This window comes from Sorghum bicolor, chromosome 3 (genome assembly GCF_000003195.3).
Source record: "Sorghum bicolor cultivar BTx623 chromosome 3, Sorghum_bicolor_NCBIv3, whole genome shotgun sequence".
Classification (NCBI taxonomy): Eukaryota; Viridiplantae; Streptophyta; class Magnoliopsida; order Poales; family Poaceae; genus Sorghum; species Sorghum bicolor.
Window position 1 is genome coordinate 4,843,480 of NC_012872.2, and position 17,258 is coordinate 4,860,737.

The 17,258-nt window shown below is 42.8% G+C and overlaps 3 protein-coding genes across 4 annotated transcripts; all 3 read left to right on the plus strand.

The window, feature by feature from the left end:
* LOC110434077 (transcription factor MYB82-like) lies at positions 4,030–5,239 on the plus strand. Its single transcript, XM_021457749.1, has 2 exons — positions 4,030–4,353; positions 4,454–5,239. Exons 1-2 carry the CDS (start codon positions 4,197–4,199, stop codon positions 5,104–5,106), a joined length of 810 nt encoding a protein of 269 aa, XP_021313424.1. The 5' UTR covers positions 4,030–4,196; the 3' UTR covers positions 5,107–5,239.
* LOC8056557 lies at positions 9,487–11,294 on the plus strand. The gene is made up of 4 exons (XM_021457538.1): positions 9,487–10,281; positions 10,578–10,667; positions 10,777–10,844; positions 10,938–11,294. The coding sequence occupies exons 1-4, from the start codon at positions 9,613–9,615 to the stop codon at positions 11,086–11,088; spliced, it is 978 nt and encodes a 325-aa protein (XP_021313213.1). The 5' UTR covers positions 9,487–9,612; the 3' UTR covers positions 11,089–11,294.
* LOC8078492 (dihydrolipoyllysine-residue acetyltransferase component of acetoin cleaving system) lies at positions 13,881–16,611 on the plus strand. Of its 2 annotated transcripts, none has more exons than XM_021455786.1 (4): positions 13,881–14,790; positions 15,768–15,857; positions 15,995–16,062; positions 16,194–16,587. In XM_021455786.1, the coding sequence occupies exons 1-4, from the start codon at positions 14,080–14,082 to the stop codon at positions 16,213–16,215; spliced, it is 891 nt and encodes a 296-aa protein (XP_021311461.1). In that variant the 5' UTR covers positions 13,881–14,079; the 3' UTR covers positions 16,216–16,587. The 2 variants fall into 2 exon arrangements, with proteins under 2 accessions (XP_021311461.1, XP_002455118.1); XM_002455073.2 differs by having other exon boundaries at positions 13,890–14,790; positions 16,190–16,611.

The window sequence follows — 17,258 nt, forward strand, 5'->3', positions numbered from 1 at the left end:
GTTATTGGCTTTTCTTCATTCCATTTTGTGAACTTGTCGATCGATTGCAATGACGAGGTGGGTGTCTAGGTGCACTGCAGTTGGCCAGTTTGGGTGTAGCATGATGCCCATAGGATCCGGTGTGGATGTCAAGTAGCAAGGCCTTGCCTTCCTCCTGTTGGGATGCACCGTTGAAAACCCACCAACGTGCTTTATTTGGTACCGATGTCTATATCTATGACAATCTTGGATGAATATTCACTACCTGAAACCGGCTGTTTTGTCGAGTGCATTCTATGAGACACTCGGCAAACAGCTACTTTGCCAACTGCCAAACACAAAAGACTCGGTGAACGTGAAGCACTTGGTAAAATGGTTATTTGCTGAGTGCCTGAAATTCAACATTCGACAAATAGCTAGTCTACCGAGTGCTACACAAAACACTCGGCAAACAAGAAACACCTAATTTTTTTCTTTTGCTACTCCAATTTCTCTTTTTGAACCTCGATTAAAACTTGTAACTAGTTTTTCTCCATCATAGATCCAAAAAGTTTTTGGATTTTGAAAGTGTAGCACTTTTGTTTTTATTTGACAAATATTGTCCAATCATGGAGTAACTAGGCTTAAAAGATTCGTCTCGCGTTTTACAGGCACTGTGCAATTAGTTTTTGTTTTTATCTATATTTAATGCTTCATGCATGTGCCGCAAGATTCAATGTGACGGAGAATTTTGAAAAGTTTTTGGTTTTGGCGTGAACTAAACAAGGCCTAACTCCAAATTTGATGATTTTTTCTAAAATTTTCTAAAATCTTACTCTATCAATTTACTTTTTTTCTAAAATCTTGAGTTATCTTTTCTTGTGACTTTCAAAATTATGCATTTCAAAAAATGACAACTTGAAAGCATATTTTAAAGCAGTAAATTAATTTAATAAAAAAATTTCAATTACAAAGTTATATAACTTCTTAAGATCTATAACTTTTATTTTAATTATTTCTTCATTTGACAAAGCGATAGTAATGTTGTTCATAAATCTACATCTCTTTCATATAGTTTCATGAAACTAGAAGAGAGATATATAAGATTTAAGAACACTATTACTACAACTATGTCAAATGAACAAATGACTAAAATAAAAGTTATAGATCTTGAGAAATTATGCAATTTTGTAGTTGAGCACCTTTTAATTTGAATTAATTTTGCCAACAAAAAGTAAGTTTGAATTTCTCATATTTGAAATTTGAATTTTCCAAATGACCTCGGATGGAGAAATAGCCAAAATGAGAATTGTAGAGCATAATAAGTTATGAAACTTTGTAGTTGACAACTTTTTTATTTGAAATCATCTATGTCAAAGAAAACTAAGTTTGAATTTACATTTGAAATTTGATTTTTTTAAGTACCTCGGATGGGGAAAGAGCCAAAATAAAAGTTGTAGATCTCAAAAAGTTATAGAACTTTCTAGTTGACAACTTTTTATTTTGAAATTATCTTGTGAACAAAAACTATATTTGAATTTTAAATTTGAAATTCAAATTTTTGTAAACGACATCAGATGGAGAAACTACGAAAATTCAAGTTGTAGATTTTAAAAAGTTACAAAATTTATAGTTGATAAGTTTTTTATTTGAATTCAATTAGGGCTTTAAACAAGCAGTTTACACTCAGTTTAGTACTAGGTAAATGCCCGTGCGTTGCTAAGGGAATCTTAAAGTTTTCAATATAATTTCACACAATAAAGATAAGAAAAAATAGCAGGTTACGAGATCAAAATTTCAACCAGTAAGAGTATCAAAAAATAGTGATTGAAATAAAGACAAATAAATTTTAACTTGGCTTAGCAACATAATGTTTCGAGCCCCATTCAAATAAATAAGCGTCAAATTTAGTAACAATGTCAAACTAAGTGCATAAAGATAAGTCCTCCACAACTATCTCTTTCATTGTCTTTATGCCGCGATGCAGCTAAGATATTCTCGTACGAATAGAGGAATCATGCAACATCGTCATTTTCCATCATACGCCAATAGGTCGATCATAAATTTCTTCACTAGTCTTTAGCCATCCTGAGTACAAGACAAATTTATATTTTCCTTCTTTGTTATTTTACTCTAATTAAATATTTAATAATTTTATTCTATATATATTTGATGTTAAAGTAGTATATATTTAGTGTTCTATGTTGTGTTCTGTCATGTTCACATAGAATACATGTGATATTTTATGATGTTTCTAATGGTGTTCACTTAGTATACATGTGATGTTCTACAAAGTATTTAGTGATTTTCACGTATTATATATGTAGATGTTCTATAATATATTTAGTGGTGTCCTATGATACATTTAGTGATGTTTACTTAGCATACATGTGATGTTCAATGTTCTACTTAGTGATATATTTAGCGATATTTTATGATGTTTTTTGTGATGTTCACTCAATATACATGTGATGTTCTATGACGTATTTAGTGATATTCACATATTATATATGTGATATTCTATAATATATTTAATGATGTTCTATGATGTATTTAGTGATGCTAATGTGCTATAAATATATTTACGATATTTGAAAAGTAACCCTTTGATATTCTTTAATTTTTTTCTCCATCATGTGTTTTATTTTTTTCCTTATGTTTTTTTCTCTAGATTTTATTATTATTTTTATCTATGTTATGCATTTATTTATTTTTATGTATATTGTAATATCAGTTTTATAAACCTAAAACCAAAATATTATTCTTTTAAATTGATAACATTTTTTACAAAGACGGAACATTGTCTATTGAACCTAGAATATTGTCTGTACTTAATAAAAGAAAATATTTTATCTTTATAAGATAAATATTCATTGATAAAATTTTATCTAAATATATCCATGTGTGATCTTGTTTCGAAGGATTTATTATAAGAAATTTAATGGTGCAATCGGAATTTAATTTAGATCTCCAGTTTAGGAGTTATGACCTTATTTAATTCGATAAAAATGTTTTTGCATGCGTGGGTGAGTGGGGCATGCGTTGATGGGATAGCGTGTTATTCATGCGCTGTGACATTTTCTGCTCCTTGCCTACGGTGCAGAGATAGGATGAGCGAAGTAAAAAAGACCACCAAAAAGTATGGGAGTCGCAGCTTCACCACGGTTGTGGTAGACGGGTCTTCTTCGCAATTTTTAGTAGTAGAGATAATATGTGGGGAACCAAAACGGAATCTAGACATAAGTGATAGTGTGATGCAGTTGTAGAGGAGGATATGCACGAGAGGGAGGTCGCCGTTTCGAATCTAGCTGGCGGTGAAGTGTGCGAAGTTTGTGTGAAAAATGTTGAGACTTGCGACTTCGACGGAAAGGGCGCGGCGCTGGCTGGTGGGGGTGCCGAGTAAAAAAAATTGCTATTTTTCAGTTTTTTCCGTTTTGAATTTCGTCGAGTCTTTTTTTTTCTAAGGTTTGACTAGTGTCCGATAAAAAGTACTCGGCAAAGACCTGTTTGACATCTAAATTTAAGCTGAGTGAGCTTTGCATTGTCGAGAGTGGCACTCGGTAAACCTTTTGCTGAGTGTTTTTTGGGCTAGACACTCAGCAAACTAGCTGTGTCCAGTAGTGATTATAGAGTACAAATATGGGGAGTCAAATTAAATAGAAGCAATTGTAACCTTAATAATTCAGATCGATATATCCATGAATTTCTAATTATATTTATAACGTGCAGGAGTACAGTATCACAAGTAGCACGCATGCTTGCTGTAAATTCGTCCACCCACTACAAGTCTACAACACCTAATAAGCTCCAGTCCATCTACTGATATACATAGACGATATGAGTACACAAAGTGACATATTCATACATACAAAAAGCACATGCCCACACTGTAACAATGGATGGTGACCTCCACCAAAAGTAATTTAAGTACATTAAATTTTTCTCATTAGATTAGTAGTATAAGACTGAATCATGAATAGCACAACCAATTGGATCCATGGTTTGGTATCTGCTGTACACTTGCACTTGGTCGCATGCATCCTACTAGCTACCTCCTCCAGGCAGGGAGAATGTACAGAGAAGCATATGCCTCCTGTCTGTACATATATGTTTATATATATATATATATACTGCAGGCCGAGGCAGTGTACTGCAGTCACACACACACACGACTAGCAGGCAGCACGCAGCACCAATCTCTGTGCTTGCCTACAGCAGCAGTAACAGACAGAGTAGCAATGGTGCGGAAGCCCATCCACGCTGACGCCGGCGCTAATGGCACGGAGGCGAACAAGGAGAGGAAGGGCTTGTGGTCGCCGGAGGAGGACGAGCGGCTCTTCACCCAGATCACCTACCACGGTGTCTCCACCTGGAGCTCCGTCGCGCAGCTAGCAGGCAAGATTCAATTCTTGCAAACCGATTGGGGGATCAGATTTTATTTCAGATATTGGACATTACAGTATAGTTAATCTGTTCTTGAATTCTGAATGTGCAGGGCTGCGGAGGAGCGGCAAGAGCTGCAGGCTGCGGTGGATGAACTACCTGCGCCCGGACCTCAAGAAGGAGCCCATCTCCAAGCGCGAGGAGGAGACCATCATCTCCTTGCAGCAGTCGCTTGGCAACCGGTGGTCGACGATCGCGGCGAGGATGCCGGGCAGGACGGACAACGAGATCAAGAACTACTGGAACTCACGCATCAGGAAGCGCCTCAACGCCGCCAGGGACAGCACCGCCAAGCCAGCTCCGGCGCCGGCCGTGGGAGGGGAGGAGGGTTCGGCCAATGCTGCGCCGCCACCTGCGGATCAGCACGTGCCTATCCCGGCGCGGTTTCCTGTGTTCGGGTGCCAGCTGCTCGACCTCGACGGAGCCGGCGGCGGCATGTCATCTGCCGGCAGCGGCAGTGGCGAGAGTCCCCAGTCGTCGACTACTACTAGCACGCAGCAGAACACCGGAGACGAGAGCGAGGCCAGCGTCGGCGGCAACAGTAGCGGCGGCGGCGGCGGTGACGACATCAACATGATCCATTTCCTCTCGTTCGATGATCTGGATTATTATCCCGGGGATTTGCTCATGGATGTGCCGGGCGCCATGGACGCATGGGAGAGCGAACTCTACTCTGCGAATTCGATGATGAGCTCTCTCTGTTGATCCAGTGCCAATAATTGCATAGCACAACCATTGTCTTGTTCCCGCCAATCATATATAGGCTGTATGAATTATATTCATGTGAAATTTTCGCTATGGTTTTTCGGACAAGGAATGCATGATAACGTGTGGGTTGTGTGAGATGTTACTCCAAAAGAAAGAAGACTAGCCAATTGTCGGCGTGGTAAATAAAAGGAAAATTTGATTAATCAAACTGTCTATAAGCGGCCACATGCAGGGCAAGACCAGTCCCGAAAAGAACACAATTTAAACATAGTACCGAGTACTAACCATTTCGAGTTTTGATCAAATTTGTAAAAGAAAAGTACTTAACATTTATAATACCAAACAAATATTATTAAATTTATCCTAAATATATTTTCACATTATACTCCCTCGGTCCCAGAATATTAGACATTCTAGTAGTCAAAATTGGTCTCACAATACTTGACGTTGTAGCCAAAAACATAGGTCCCAGACTAGCCCATCGATCAATCATCTGTCTCCCATCACTTTACGTTCCAAACTTTTCACAAGGCCTTGATTGAAAAATGAAAACAATCGAAGCGTTGGATGCTGGAGCCGTGAAGGAGTTGTGGCCTGAAACATCGGAAGCAGAACAATGAATGTGCATGTCATTTCAATTTGTCAGCAGTTGTGAGACAGAGGGTTTTGTGTTTTAAATATTGATACTATAGTTTTTTTGAATTTAGGTGGTGTTTACTTCCTCCTTCATCCTAAATAGTTTTAGGTTTTGTCTATCATTTTATATAATGAAACTAAACACTACGTAAAATTTTTGGCAAAAATGTGACTATTCTCCATTTTGGATTTTGGCCTCAAGAGGCAAAAAAAAAAACCAAAAAGAGCCCCAAGAGACCCTCGTAAGGGCAATAAATTCTGCATTTTGGATGGAATTAAACATGATTCTGAAATTTTTAGCATTTTGTACTACATCATTCTAAAGCAGTTGGCATTTTGCATTCTACGAGAAACTAAACACCTCCTTAGTCAAAATTGATGATAGACGAAACTAGAATAATTGTTTTCTTTTCAGGACAATATACATATGTTACCGCTTCTTTTCTTTCTTTTTTTTTTCTTTTTTTGACAAGCTTTTGGTAGATGTAGGAAATTGCAAGTTAATTAAACTAGCAATCCACAACCGACGAACATTGTTCCGCTTAGCTTGAATCACACTCTAGTATATATTGGAAAGCATTGGGACTTAATTACTGAGTTGAACAAAAATGACACAAATCTAGAATGTATCAGGACTTATGACTACTTGTTTGTGTAAACTTTTTATTGTGATGTGTATGTAAGTAATATAACAAAGAAGCCACACGTTGAGAGCTGCTGAGAATTGAGATATATATTCGTTTAAAAATGAAAATGAGATATATATCTTCTGATGAAAGAATTACGTGCTTAATATATACATGAGCGCCGTGGATCGATATATAGCGTCGTTGATGGACGGCTGTTAGCATACTAAAAGGACTAGGACTAGGCAGCATGAATATCAGGCAGACAGAGACACCGAGTTAAACATGTGAGTCCAGCAGACCAGCAGGATCCAGCAGCCAACTATCGATCGATCGGCTATGGAGTCGTCGTCGTCGATCGTCGGCGCGACCATGGGTGGTGCATGGCTGATGGCAGCTGCAGGAAAAGAACTAGTAAAGCTAGCTAGCTAGCTAGCTAGCGCAGCGCAGCGCACATCGGCACATGCAGCACGAGAGAGATTAAATTAGTTATCAGCGTGCGACGACTGCAGAGTGCAGACAGCAAGGTTTATTATTAGGTTAATGTCTTGTGTTTATCCGTATATGCCCATGCCCTAGCGTTATTAGCTTGCTTTACAGGCAGCAGCATGATCAGCGCGTGTCGGATCGGATCCGTCGTCGTCGGTCCAGCCTAGCTATAAGCTAGCTAGCTAGCTAAGCCATAGCCGCCGTCCTGCAGGCTGCAGGTGCAGCTCGTATAGCTAAGCCACATATAGCGGTAGCAGACAGATCAGTCAGCCAGGTGGTCATTAACATTTGAAAACAACCTTAAGAGTCTCTCATCAGTCATCAGGTCCATGCGAAGCATGTGCTCCATCCACCCACTCACTGCTGGACTGGACTGGACTGTTGAATATTGGATCGAAGCATGCACGCAGGCGCAGCACACTCGTCCTACACTGCATTTTGGATGAACGCGCCGCGTGGCTAACAACGACGACTGACAGCAGCCATGACCAAGAGTACGATGGCTCCCTTGTCAATCAAAAGGAACAAAATGAGGATGTGACTCGGTGCTAGTAGTAGAGTAGTAGGGCTAAAAACACATAATCAAATTAGTTCACTATAGCTACATAGCTTCTGACACCCTGACAGTGACTGATATATATAGCTCGCGTTGTATTCGTGCTCAATTCATCCATCACACACGTCGCGCAATTCTCTACTACCCTGCTTAAGATGATTGAATGAATCTAGCTAATCTATGGTTTGTCGTCGCTGTCCTTTCCACGGTTAATTAATTAAACTCGCCATTAGGATATGAAAATCACGTGCATATAAAGGTCACTGTCTCTTGTCTACCTGCACTGCCACCTCATCTGCAGACTGCAGTAGAATCAGCTACGGACGAGTGGTGGTTAACTTGGTGTGGTGCCTGGGCTCACATTTGCAGCGGAGTCAGTTGGGCTCCAACGCCTGTTCGTAAATGAGCCTAATCAGAACCCGGATCGTGGGCCCGGCCTGCCCGAAAAATAAGATCAGAGCATGGGCCGAAATCGGCCATTATCTCTTTCTTTTTTCAATAATCTTTCTTTTTATACCTTTACTTTTCTGATATATCTCCTAGCCTATATATGGACGATTGAAGCAGCTGATCGCCTGTAACCAAGGAATGCGATCCGCGTGATTCAGGTTCCGATTCTGCTGATCCGGCTCTCTACTAATTAGCAAAAAATTGTTAAATTTAAAACCAGCAAACTATCTGACAGCATTCTCGTGACTATACATTTTTGTAAAAGTAAATATTTCTGCAACTTCTCAATGTTTATACTCAGTAATTTTTGTGCATAACGGCCAGCTGCTGTACACTGTAGCATGAACATACTCAGTAATGTTCATCGCCAAATCGACTCTATACTGCCCAATGCAAATCGGAATCTCCCTCTACCTTAATCGAGTTTCCAATGTTGATATCAAGCTACCCTATAGATGGATTGATTTCCCTCTTCCAAATCCGATTTTATAGGAAAACTTCCTCTAGATCAGTCGCAAGTTTGGAACTCATGTGGAGATTAAGGAGGAGGATTAGCTGTGAGAGAAAAATATTGTTCGTTGATTTATTGTGAGAGAAAAACATTATTGCCTGACAGAAAAAATACGGCTTATTAAATTGGGATATAAAACCCTCCATTAACATTGGCCTTATCAAACGGACCTAACGATGTGACACCACGAGCACAGAACTGTTTGACTCCTAATTTAGAATTAGGGGTGCGATCCTACCATTCGCCAACCGGGTGGTAGGTGGCGATGGCGACCAATATATTGGATTAGAAGTGGGTGACACTCAACTCCACTCCACTCCACCTTCACTCCACTCCTAATTAGAAATTGACGTCCTAACGAACTGTCAAGCAAAACCTTCCTATAAAACCATGGCTAGCACAGCATCCACCGGGCCCACAACGAGACCTTTTACAAGCTTTATTTCACTTTCCATAATTCTTGGTGCTGATGCCAATATGATGACAGGTGGACGCGGTCGCTGTAGTACAATTTGGATATGGAAAATCATCAGTTTACTTTAAGGCTGTGTCCAATAGGAGACCTATTTGGGAACCCAAACTTAAAATGGGTCTCCAACATAATACCTATAGCTTCCAACAGAGTATCCTATGAGTATCCTATACAGAAGACCCATGTATCCTCTCTTCTTGAGACCTATTTGCAGATAGTGTTGTCTTTTAGGTCTTGTTGTTGGAGAAGACTAAAAATAGGTATGAAACTTTTTTAACTGTAGCACTACCCAAATGGACAAATGGGTATTATATTTTGGGTAACAATTGTTGAAGATAGTCTAATCATCACATCACCAGAAACAGAATAATACCGACAAGAAGATGAAGCACCTGCCAAAGAAAACCTGAAGAGAATATAAGCTTGCCCGCCTGCTCCGGCTAGTAGAGTAAGGCCTTGTTTAGTTTCAAAATTTTTTGGGAAATCGACACTGTAGCACTTTCGTTTGTATTTGACAAATATTGTCCAATCATGGACTAACTAGGCTTAAAAGATTCGTCTCGTCAATTTCGACCAAACTGTACAATAAGTTTTTATTTTTGTCTATATTTAATACTCCATGCATGCGTCTAAAGATTCGATGTGACGGAGAATCTGAAAAATTTTGCAAAATTTTTCAGGAACTAAACAAGGCCTAAGTAGTAGAGAAGAGAAGACTGCCGTCAGCACTTAGCAGTGATCGAGGCAGGTGATCCAGAGAGCCATGGGGTTCGGCATGGTGTCCCTCCTCGACGCCTTCTTCCGCCGCGCGTTCACCTCCGCCGGCCTCCGCCCCAGCTCCGCCGCCGTCGACGCCGACACCACCATCCACTTCTGGGCGCACCCCTCCCTCCTCCTCCAGCCGTCAGACCAGCAGCGGCCGGTGGTGGTGCTCCTCCACGGCTTCGGCCCGGACCCGACGTGGCAGTGGGCGGCGCAGGCAGGCCCGCTGTCGCGCCACTTCGACCTGCTGGTGCCGGCGCTGCTCTTCTTCGGCGCGTCCGCCACGCGCGCGCCCGCGCGGTCCGACGCGTTCCAGGCCGCCGCGCTCGCCGCGCTCCTCACGGGCGGCCACGTCCCGGGGCTCGGCCGCGACGGCCGGACCGTGCACCTGGTGGGCGCCAACTACGGCGGCCTCGTGGCGTACCACCTCGCCCGGGACCTGGAGCAGCAGCAGGGCGGCGGCGTCCGCGTCGGGAAGGTGGTGCTGTGCGACGCGGACGCGTGCTGGGGCGCCGACGACGACCGCGCGCTGGCGGACAGGAGCGGCGCGGCGGACGTGGCGGAGCTGCTGGCGCCCGGCGACACACGGGCGGTGCGGCGGAGGTGGATGATGAGCGCCTACCGCCCGTTCAAACACATCCCCGAGTGCTTCCTCCGCGACCTCTTCCGGGTACGTATACTTAACATGGGTCAAGTTTATAGGAAAAATAAATTAGCATCAACAATGCCAAATAAATGTATCATCCTCACGTACATGATAAATTTAATATAAAACCAATTCTATGACGTAAATATTTGGTGTATTTTATATACCATGTAGGTTAAAATTAGAGAAATTTAACTTATAGCAAAAACTAATAAACTACCAACATTTTACGACGAAGGACGTACTAGTTTTCACATAGCACAAAAAGAATACTCTCTTGTCGAAATAGCACCAAATGATTTGCATGTGTACGTATGTAGAAACACTTTGCGGACAACAGGGAGGAGAAGATGGCGCTAATCAAAGGGATCACCGCCAGGGAAGGCTTCGAGCTGACTCCTCTGCCTCAGGTCGATCCATCTCGTTAAATTTCTTGCTGCACCACAACAAGCTAGTACAATTGCTATCAACCAAAGAGCACTCATACATGCATGCATGGATCTTTCTCAATTACCACAGGAGGTGCTCATCATCTGGGGTGAGTTCGACCAGATCTACCCAGTCGAGAAAGCACACAAGATGAAAGAGTAAGTTTGTGGTGTCTCCCTAATTGTGATTTCAGTCCAATTAATCTTCAGCAATCACACGGCTTGACATAGCCCATGTGTATGTATATGCAGGAAGCTGGGAGAGAAGGCGACAGTGGAGGTGATCCCGGGCACGGGACACCTGCCGCAGCAACAGGACATCAAGCTCTTCAACCGCGTCCTCCTCGACTTCCTGCTGCAGCCTTCTTCCACCTCCAATTATGGCAGCGCTGCCGCCAAGTAGCACAAGTTCTTGCTTCTCCAATTCTCCTATCCTATTCCACGTGGCACACGAGCTTGCTGTTGCATTCTCTGGAGCTAGCTGGGTTTTATTTCGTCTCTTATTCGTGTTCTATTCTATCCAGCTGATTTGGAAATAGAGGCAATGCACATTGTTGTATTTAGCAAGATGTGAAATAAATGATGAGGCAATGCCTTATTTAAAGTCTAGTGTTTTGGATTCATGTCACAAATAATTTTTTTAACGAGCAGGAATCAAATTACAGCCTGTTTAAAACGGGCACGTGTTTTGGCCATGCGCAGGTTGCAGAGTTACAACTACTCTATTAGGGGCACTCAAATCATGACCCTATACCTGATTTGGGTGCTTCCCCTACTTTTGTTGCCCTAACATTTTACTTTCACTCTAGTAGCACCACATAAACAAAAGGCCTCTAAATCCATGTCAACAGACAATGACACGGGGGGACCCACTCGTATTGGGTTAAACCTTTCTTCCCCTCATCCGATCCTCCACACACATGCTAGGATGTGCGGGGAGGAATGCAGGCGGTGCGCTCAAAAGAGCCCACACGGTGGAGCAGCAACTTACCAGTGCGCTCGAGCTCACACCATGCCCAGGCACTGCTCGAGCCAAGGGAGGAGGTCGTCGATAGATCCGCCCATCAATGCCCCGGGGTTGGGGAGGAGCGTCCGACGACATTTAGCGACTTCATGGGGGGGGGGTCGATGTCAATGAAATATGGTCGGCAGTCCACCCAGGAGTATACCCACGGTGGTAGATGAATCGGTGAAGGTGCGCAAGACACAAACTAGATGGTAACAGAGACACAACATGCAAGATTTATACAGGCTCGGGCCGTAAGCGTGACGTAAAACCCTACACCATCTGCTCTGTTATTTTGTATTATTGGATACGAGATTTGGTTGTCTCGATGACCTATCCACTAGGGGACTACTGTCCTTCCTTATATATTCTGAAGAGACAGGGTTACAAATAAAAGTATCCTATTTTATACAATATCTTTTTGTAGCCATGAGGTGCACGTCGACCAACGCCATACGCCGCATGACTTCATCTTGTGGGCTGAGCCACCTCTGAAGGCGTGGCCCATGTAAGACCATGAGGGTATACGGGGTTATAGCCCCACAGTCAGGGAGAAGCGATGGAAGTTGGAGAAGACCGATCAAGTCGCTTCGTCGTGGTTTGGGATGTGGAGATCCGTTGAAGAGCATCGGGGAGTCGAGCACTGGCAGCGCGTGGGAGAATAGATTGCCGTACCTATAGAATGGGTGCTCAAGCTGAGCCCCAAGGAATAGGTCCGGGAGCCTAGAGGAGGATTTGGATGCCTACCAAATTTGGGTGCTCCGTCGGAGCTTTGTTTTTTACCTAAGACCTATATTTAGCCATGAGGGTTCAAGTATGAGCCCTAGTTAAGTTGCCCTTATAGATTCACCTTAAATAGAAAAAAAAAACTTATGAGGACACGTTTGGTTTTCGGCTACCTCGCGCCACCACCCAAACGAAGGGCCTGGCTGCCAGAGCTATAGATTGTGTTATTTGGTTGATGATTCACTTTTGGCCACCACAAATTTTTGTAGAGTGAGTTTCCGCTATAGGTGTGGTCTTAAATATCACCGTCACAAAAGTATGGCGCCGGTGGGCGGTGGCCGAGCGTAGCCATAAATCAAACATCCTTTGTGCTTTGTAGGGACAGTGCTCCACCCACCCATCCATAGGCGCCTGTGCACACACAAGGGCTACATTAGACCTCGCTTAAAAATATGCAATTCTAGTTCCAAAATTAGTTAGTTTATAAAAGGAGAGCGATGTTTATAACGCCAAAAAAGTATATGAATATGACGATACTTATTTAGTACTCCCTCCATTCCAAATTGTAAGTCATTCCAAGAATCTTGAAGAGTTAAAGTATTTTCACGTTTGACAAAAATTATAGAGAAAAATACTAAGATTTGTAACGTAAAGTGAGTATACTATAAAAATATAATTAAGAAAGAATCTAATGATACTTAGTTAGTACCATAATAATTATTATTTTATAATATAAATTTGGTCAAACTTAGAAAAGTTTGACTCTCCAAGATTTTTAGAATGACTTATAATTTGGGATGGAGGGAGTATCATTTAAACCTTGATTTTTTTGTTTGAATCAAAGTTAGCAATGTCAAAATGATTTGACTTGATACAACGTATCAGGGCTGTGTTTAGTTCTCAACCAAATTTTTTGGGAACACTAGTATTTTCGTTTGTATTTGATAAAATATTGTTCAATTATGGACTAACTAGACTCAAAAAATTCGTCTCGTAAATTACAGACAAATTGTACAATTAGTTTTTAATTCCGTCTATATTTAATACTTTATGAATACGTCTAAAAATTCGAGGTGATAGAAAATTTTGAAAAATTTTAAGTACTGAGAAAAAATATACAAGACTCTAGTTTTCACCAACCACGCAGTTATAGGTGGTGACAAGGAGCACAAGTGTGACACCCCACTCCACCTCACTCACTTTCGACAACCCAACAAGACAACAACTGGCTGACAAACTTTCCAGAAACCCATAGCGCTAGAGCATCCATCGGGCCCACAGCGAGACCTTCTAGAAGCTTTATGTTACTTTCCATGATTCTTGTGCTGAAAATCGTAGGCATTGTACAGATGTTTGGCCACTGACAGGTGGGACACGTCCGCTATAGTCAAAGTTGGATCAGATATTATCATCACCATATATACTAATATAGTATTATAGTACATTCAGGTTCCTTTAATCATCGTCTCACCAGAAAAAGAAAAGATTTGGGCACCAACACAAAAAATGGACCACCTTCAATGGAAAATGATTGTTCTACTGTAGTAGGCCAAAACTAGTCAAAGGTGCATAACGTGGGTGGCTGCAGATACTAGAAGAGAACGAAGACTACCGTGGACAGAGTCCTAGGCAGGTGAGGTCCAGTCGTCCAGGGAGGGAGCAATGGGTTTCGGCGTGGTGTCCCTGCTCGACGCGGTGTTCCGGCGGATGTTCACCTCGGCCGGCCTCCGCCAAGGCTCCGCCACCGTGGACGCCGCCGCCGACACCACCATCCACTACTGGGCCCACCCGTCCCTCCTCCAGCCACCGCCCTCCGACTCCGACTCCTACCAGCGGCCGCCGCCGGTGGTGGTGCTGATCCACGGCTTCGGACCGGACCCGACGTGGCAGTGGGCGGCGCAGGCGGGACCCTTGTCGCGGCACTTCCACCTGGTGGTGCCGACGCTGCTCTTCTTCGGCGCGTCCACCACGCGCGCGCCCGCGCGGTCCGACGCCTTCCAGGCCGCCGCGCTCGCCGCGCTCCTCTCGGGCCAGCACCTCCCGGGCCTCGGCGGCGGCCGGACCGTGCACGTGGTGGGCACCAGCTACGGCGGCCTCGTGGCGTACCACCTCGCCCGGGAGCTGGAGCAGCAGCAGCAGCGGCAGCATGGTGGCGGCGGCGGCGGCGTCCGCGTCGGCAAGGTGGCGCTGTGCGACTCGGACGCGTGCAAGGGCGCCGACGACGACCGCGCGCTGGCGGCGAGGAGCGGCGTGGCGGAGGTGGTGGAGCTGCTGGCGCCCGCCGATACCCGGGCGCTGCGCCGGCTCATGGCGGTCTGCGCCCACCGCCCGATCAAGTACGTCCCCGAGTGCCTCCTCCGCGACATGCTCCGGGTACGTACAGGTGGCCGTCCAAAGGACATTCGCGTCGCGCGCGTAGACGATAGAGCCCACAAAAAATACTAGGCTTGTTGGGCTGGGGGCCCACGCTAATATAAGCCTTGTTTAGTTTAAAAAAATTGTAATTTTTTTTCAGATTTCTTGTTATCTCGAATCTTGTGGCACATACATAGAGCATTAAATATAGATAAAAAACTAATTGCATAGTTTGTCTGTAATTTTTGAGATGAATTTTTTGAGCGCTGTGATTAGACAATATTTGTCAAATACAAATAAAATTGCTAGTGTGTTTATTTTTAATAAAAAATTAGAACTAAATAATTTAGATGTAGCCGGATTCGCATCAATCCATATGTTTTGGGGTGGATTGGAGTAGAACTTGAACTAAATTGTACCCTAATCCACTCCAACACATGTGGATTGAGGTGCCAACAACATCCAAACAAGACCTAATAAAGTTATAAACTAGTAGTACACTAATGTTATTAATTACTCCTAGCTAAAACTGCCCCCAACTTTTAGGTAATTAATTAATAATAGTATAAGCAAAAGCAAAGATTTGGCGGGGAATCCACATCCGCGAGCGACCACCGAGCACGGACAGCTCAAATGCTCAATCATATGCCCCTCCCGCGTTCGCGTAAAGCATTCTAGTAGTTCGCCAGCGTGACGCAAGCATGGCGTCATGTATGTATCTCCCTGTTCTACGGATCGTTTCTGCGGCGAAAAATATTGTTCCCTAGCTGAAAAAGTAGCAGCCGTATATTCATCTGTGTCAAAGTATTGTAGGAACCGCTTATTCCTGCAGCCGAACACCCAAAATTTACTATGCCTGGTTTTCAGATAGCAAGGAAGAGACTCTTCTGCTGAAATGCGTCAAACAATCCAATGACGCTGTGTATAGTATTTTTTCTACATAATGAAAATAAAAATCCGGATTCAAACTGCTGCTCTTATATACATATATGCAGAAATACTTCGCGGACAAGAGGGAGGAGAAGATAGCGCTCATCAAAGGGATCACCACCGGAGAAGGCTTCGACCTTGCTCCGCTGCCTCAGGTACTGTCAAATGAAACCAAACCACTCACCAGTGAACATCAGAGCATGCACATCGATCAGGTCACTGCAACTACAGGAGGTACTATGAACACAAGCACATCATCATGCAAATGAATTCAGCTCAAAATTAACTGCAGGAGGTGCTCATCGTCTGGGGAGAGTTCGACCAGATCTTCCCAGTGGACAAAGCACACAAGGTGAAAGAGTAAGTTGCTGCTACTTACAGCTGAATTTCAGTGGTCCATTTCTTCAGCAACCAGTCAGTCAGTACTCTGTGCTCTCGCCCCTTCTGAACATTTGGGTCACAACTCAACTGGCATGTATATGTGTAGGAAGCTCGGGGAGAAGGCGACGGTGAAGGTGATCCCCAAGACAGGGCACCTGCCGCAGCAAGAAGACCCCAAGCTCTTCAACCAAATCCTCCTTGACTTCCTGCTGCACCCTTCTGCTTTTGCATCCAACGGCAGCGCCGCCGCCAAATAGCTCGGCTTCTTCTTGGTTATCCATTATATATCCTGCCGCGCGTGTTTTCGGCGTTCTTCTTTGTTGTTGATGATGAGTAGTCCGGGTCAGTGGAGCTTGTGGAGTGGAGTGGAGATGTGGCCTTTTATTTCATTTCTCTTTTTGGCTTCTCCAAATGGTTCCAAATGGAAAAAGTCTACATCACTCCCTGAACTATGGGGTGGTGTCTACTTTACCACACGAATTATGAAACAGTCTAATTTACCCCCTGAACTATCCAAAACCGTTCAAATTATCCCCTCGAGTGATTTTTTATGGCGGGTTTGCTACAGTAACAATGGTTTTGTTACAGTAACTGTGGTTTTGACTTTTTCTTTTTTCTTATTTGTTTTCATATAATCTTTGAAAAATCATAGTAAATCACAGAAAAATCATAAAATATAAAATCTAATTTTGTTGGACTCCACATGAGTAGATCTACGTAATGAATATATAATATGGTATACTTTAGTACAATTTTTTTTCTATAGCTTTAAATTAGTTAGAAAAATCAAATTTTATCTGTAATTAATTGGAATAATTCATAGCTGCAGCTTCTGTGGTCCAATTGTGGTGAAATTTTTATGGTGGACTAATTATTCAATGCTTGAACTATAGTAAATATTTCATACTCATCGGATCATGTATAACTTAGTTATAGATTTATTTATATTTAACAAGCATAAACCTGAATAAACTTAGTTATACATGATCCGATGAGTATGAAATATTTACTATTGTTGAAGCATAGAATAATTAGTCCATCATAAAGATTTCATCACAATTGGACCACAGAAGCTACAGCTATGAATTATTCCAATTAATTACAGATAAAATTTGATTTTTCTAACTAATTTAAAGGTACATAAAAAATTTGTATTAAAGTATACTATATTATAT

Bases quoted from the DNA above. Each gene is read 5' to 3' on its own strand.
- LOC110434077 (XM_021457749.1), top strand. From the start codon at position 4,197: ATGGTGCGGAAGCCCATCCACGCTGACGCCGGCGCTAATGGCACGGAG. The intron at 4,354-4,453 runs GCAAGATTCAAT...CTGAATGTGCAG, and splicing joins CTCCGTCGCGCAGCTAGCAG to GGCTGCGGAGGAGCGGCAAG.
- LOC8056557 (XM_021457538.1), top strand. From the start codon at position 9,613: ATGGGGTTCGGCATGGTGTCCCTCCTCGACGCCTTCTTCCGCCGCGCG. The intron at 10,282-10,577 runs GTACGTATACTT...GTACGTATGTAG, and splicing joins TCCTCCGCGACCTCTTCCGG to AAACACTTTGCGGACAACAG. The intron at 10,845-10,937 runs GTAAGTTTGTGG...ATGTATATGCAG, and splicing joins AAAGCACACAAGATGAAAGA to GAAGCTGGGAGAGAAGGCGA.
- LOC8078492 (XM_002455073.2), top strand. From the start codon at position 14,080: ATGGGTTTCGGCGTGGTGTCCCTGCTCGACGCGGTGTTCCGGCGGATG. The intron at 14,791-15,767 runs GTACGTACAGGT...ACATATATGCAG, and splicing joins TCCTCCGCGACATGCTCCGG to AAATACTTCGCGGACAAGAG. The intron at 15,858-15,994 runs GTACTGTCAAAT...AATTAACTGCAG, and splicing joins ACCTTGCTCCGCTGCCTCAG to GAGGTGCTCATCGTCTGGGG.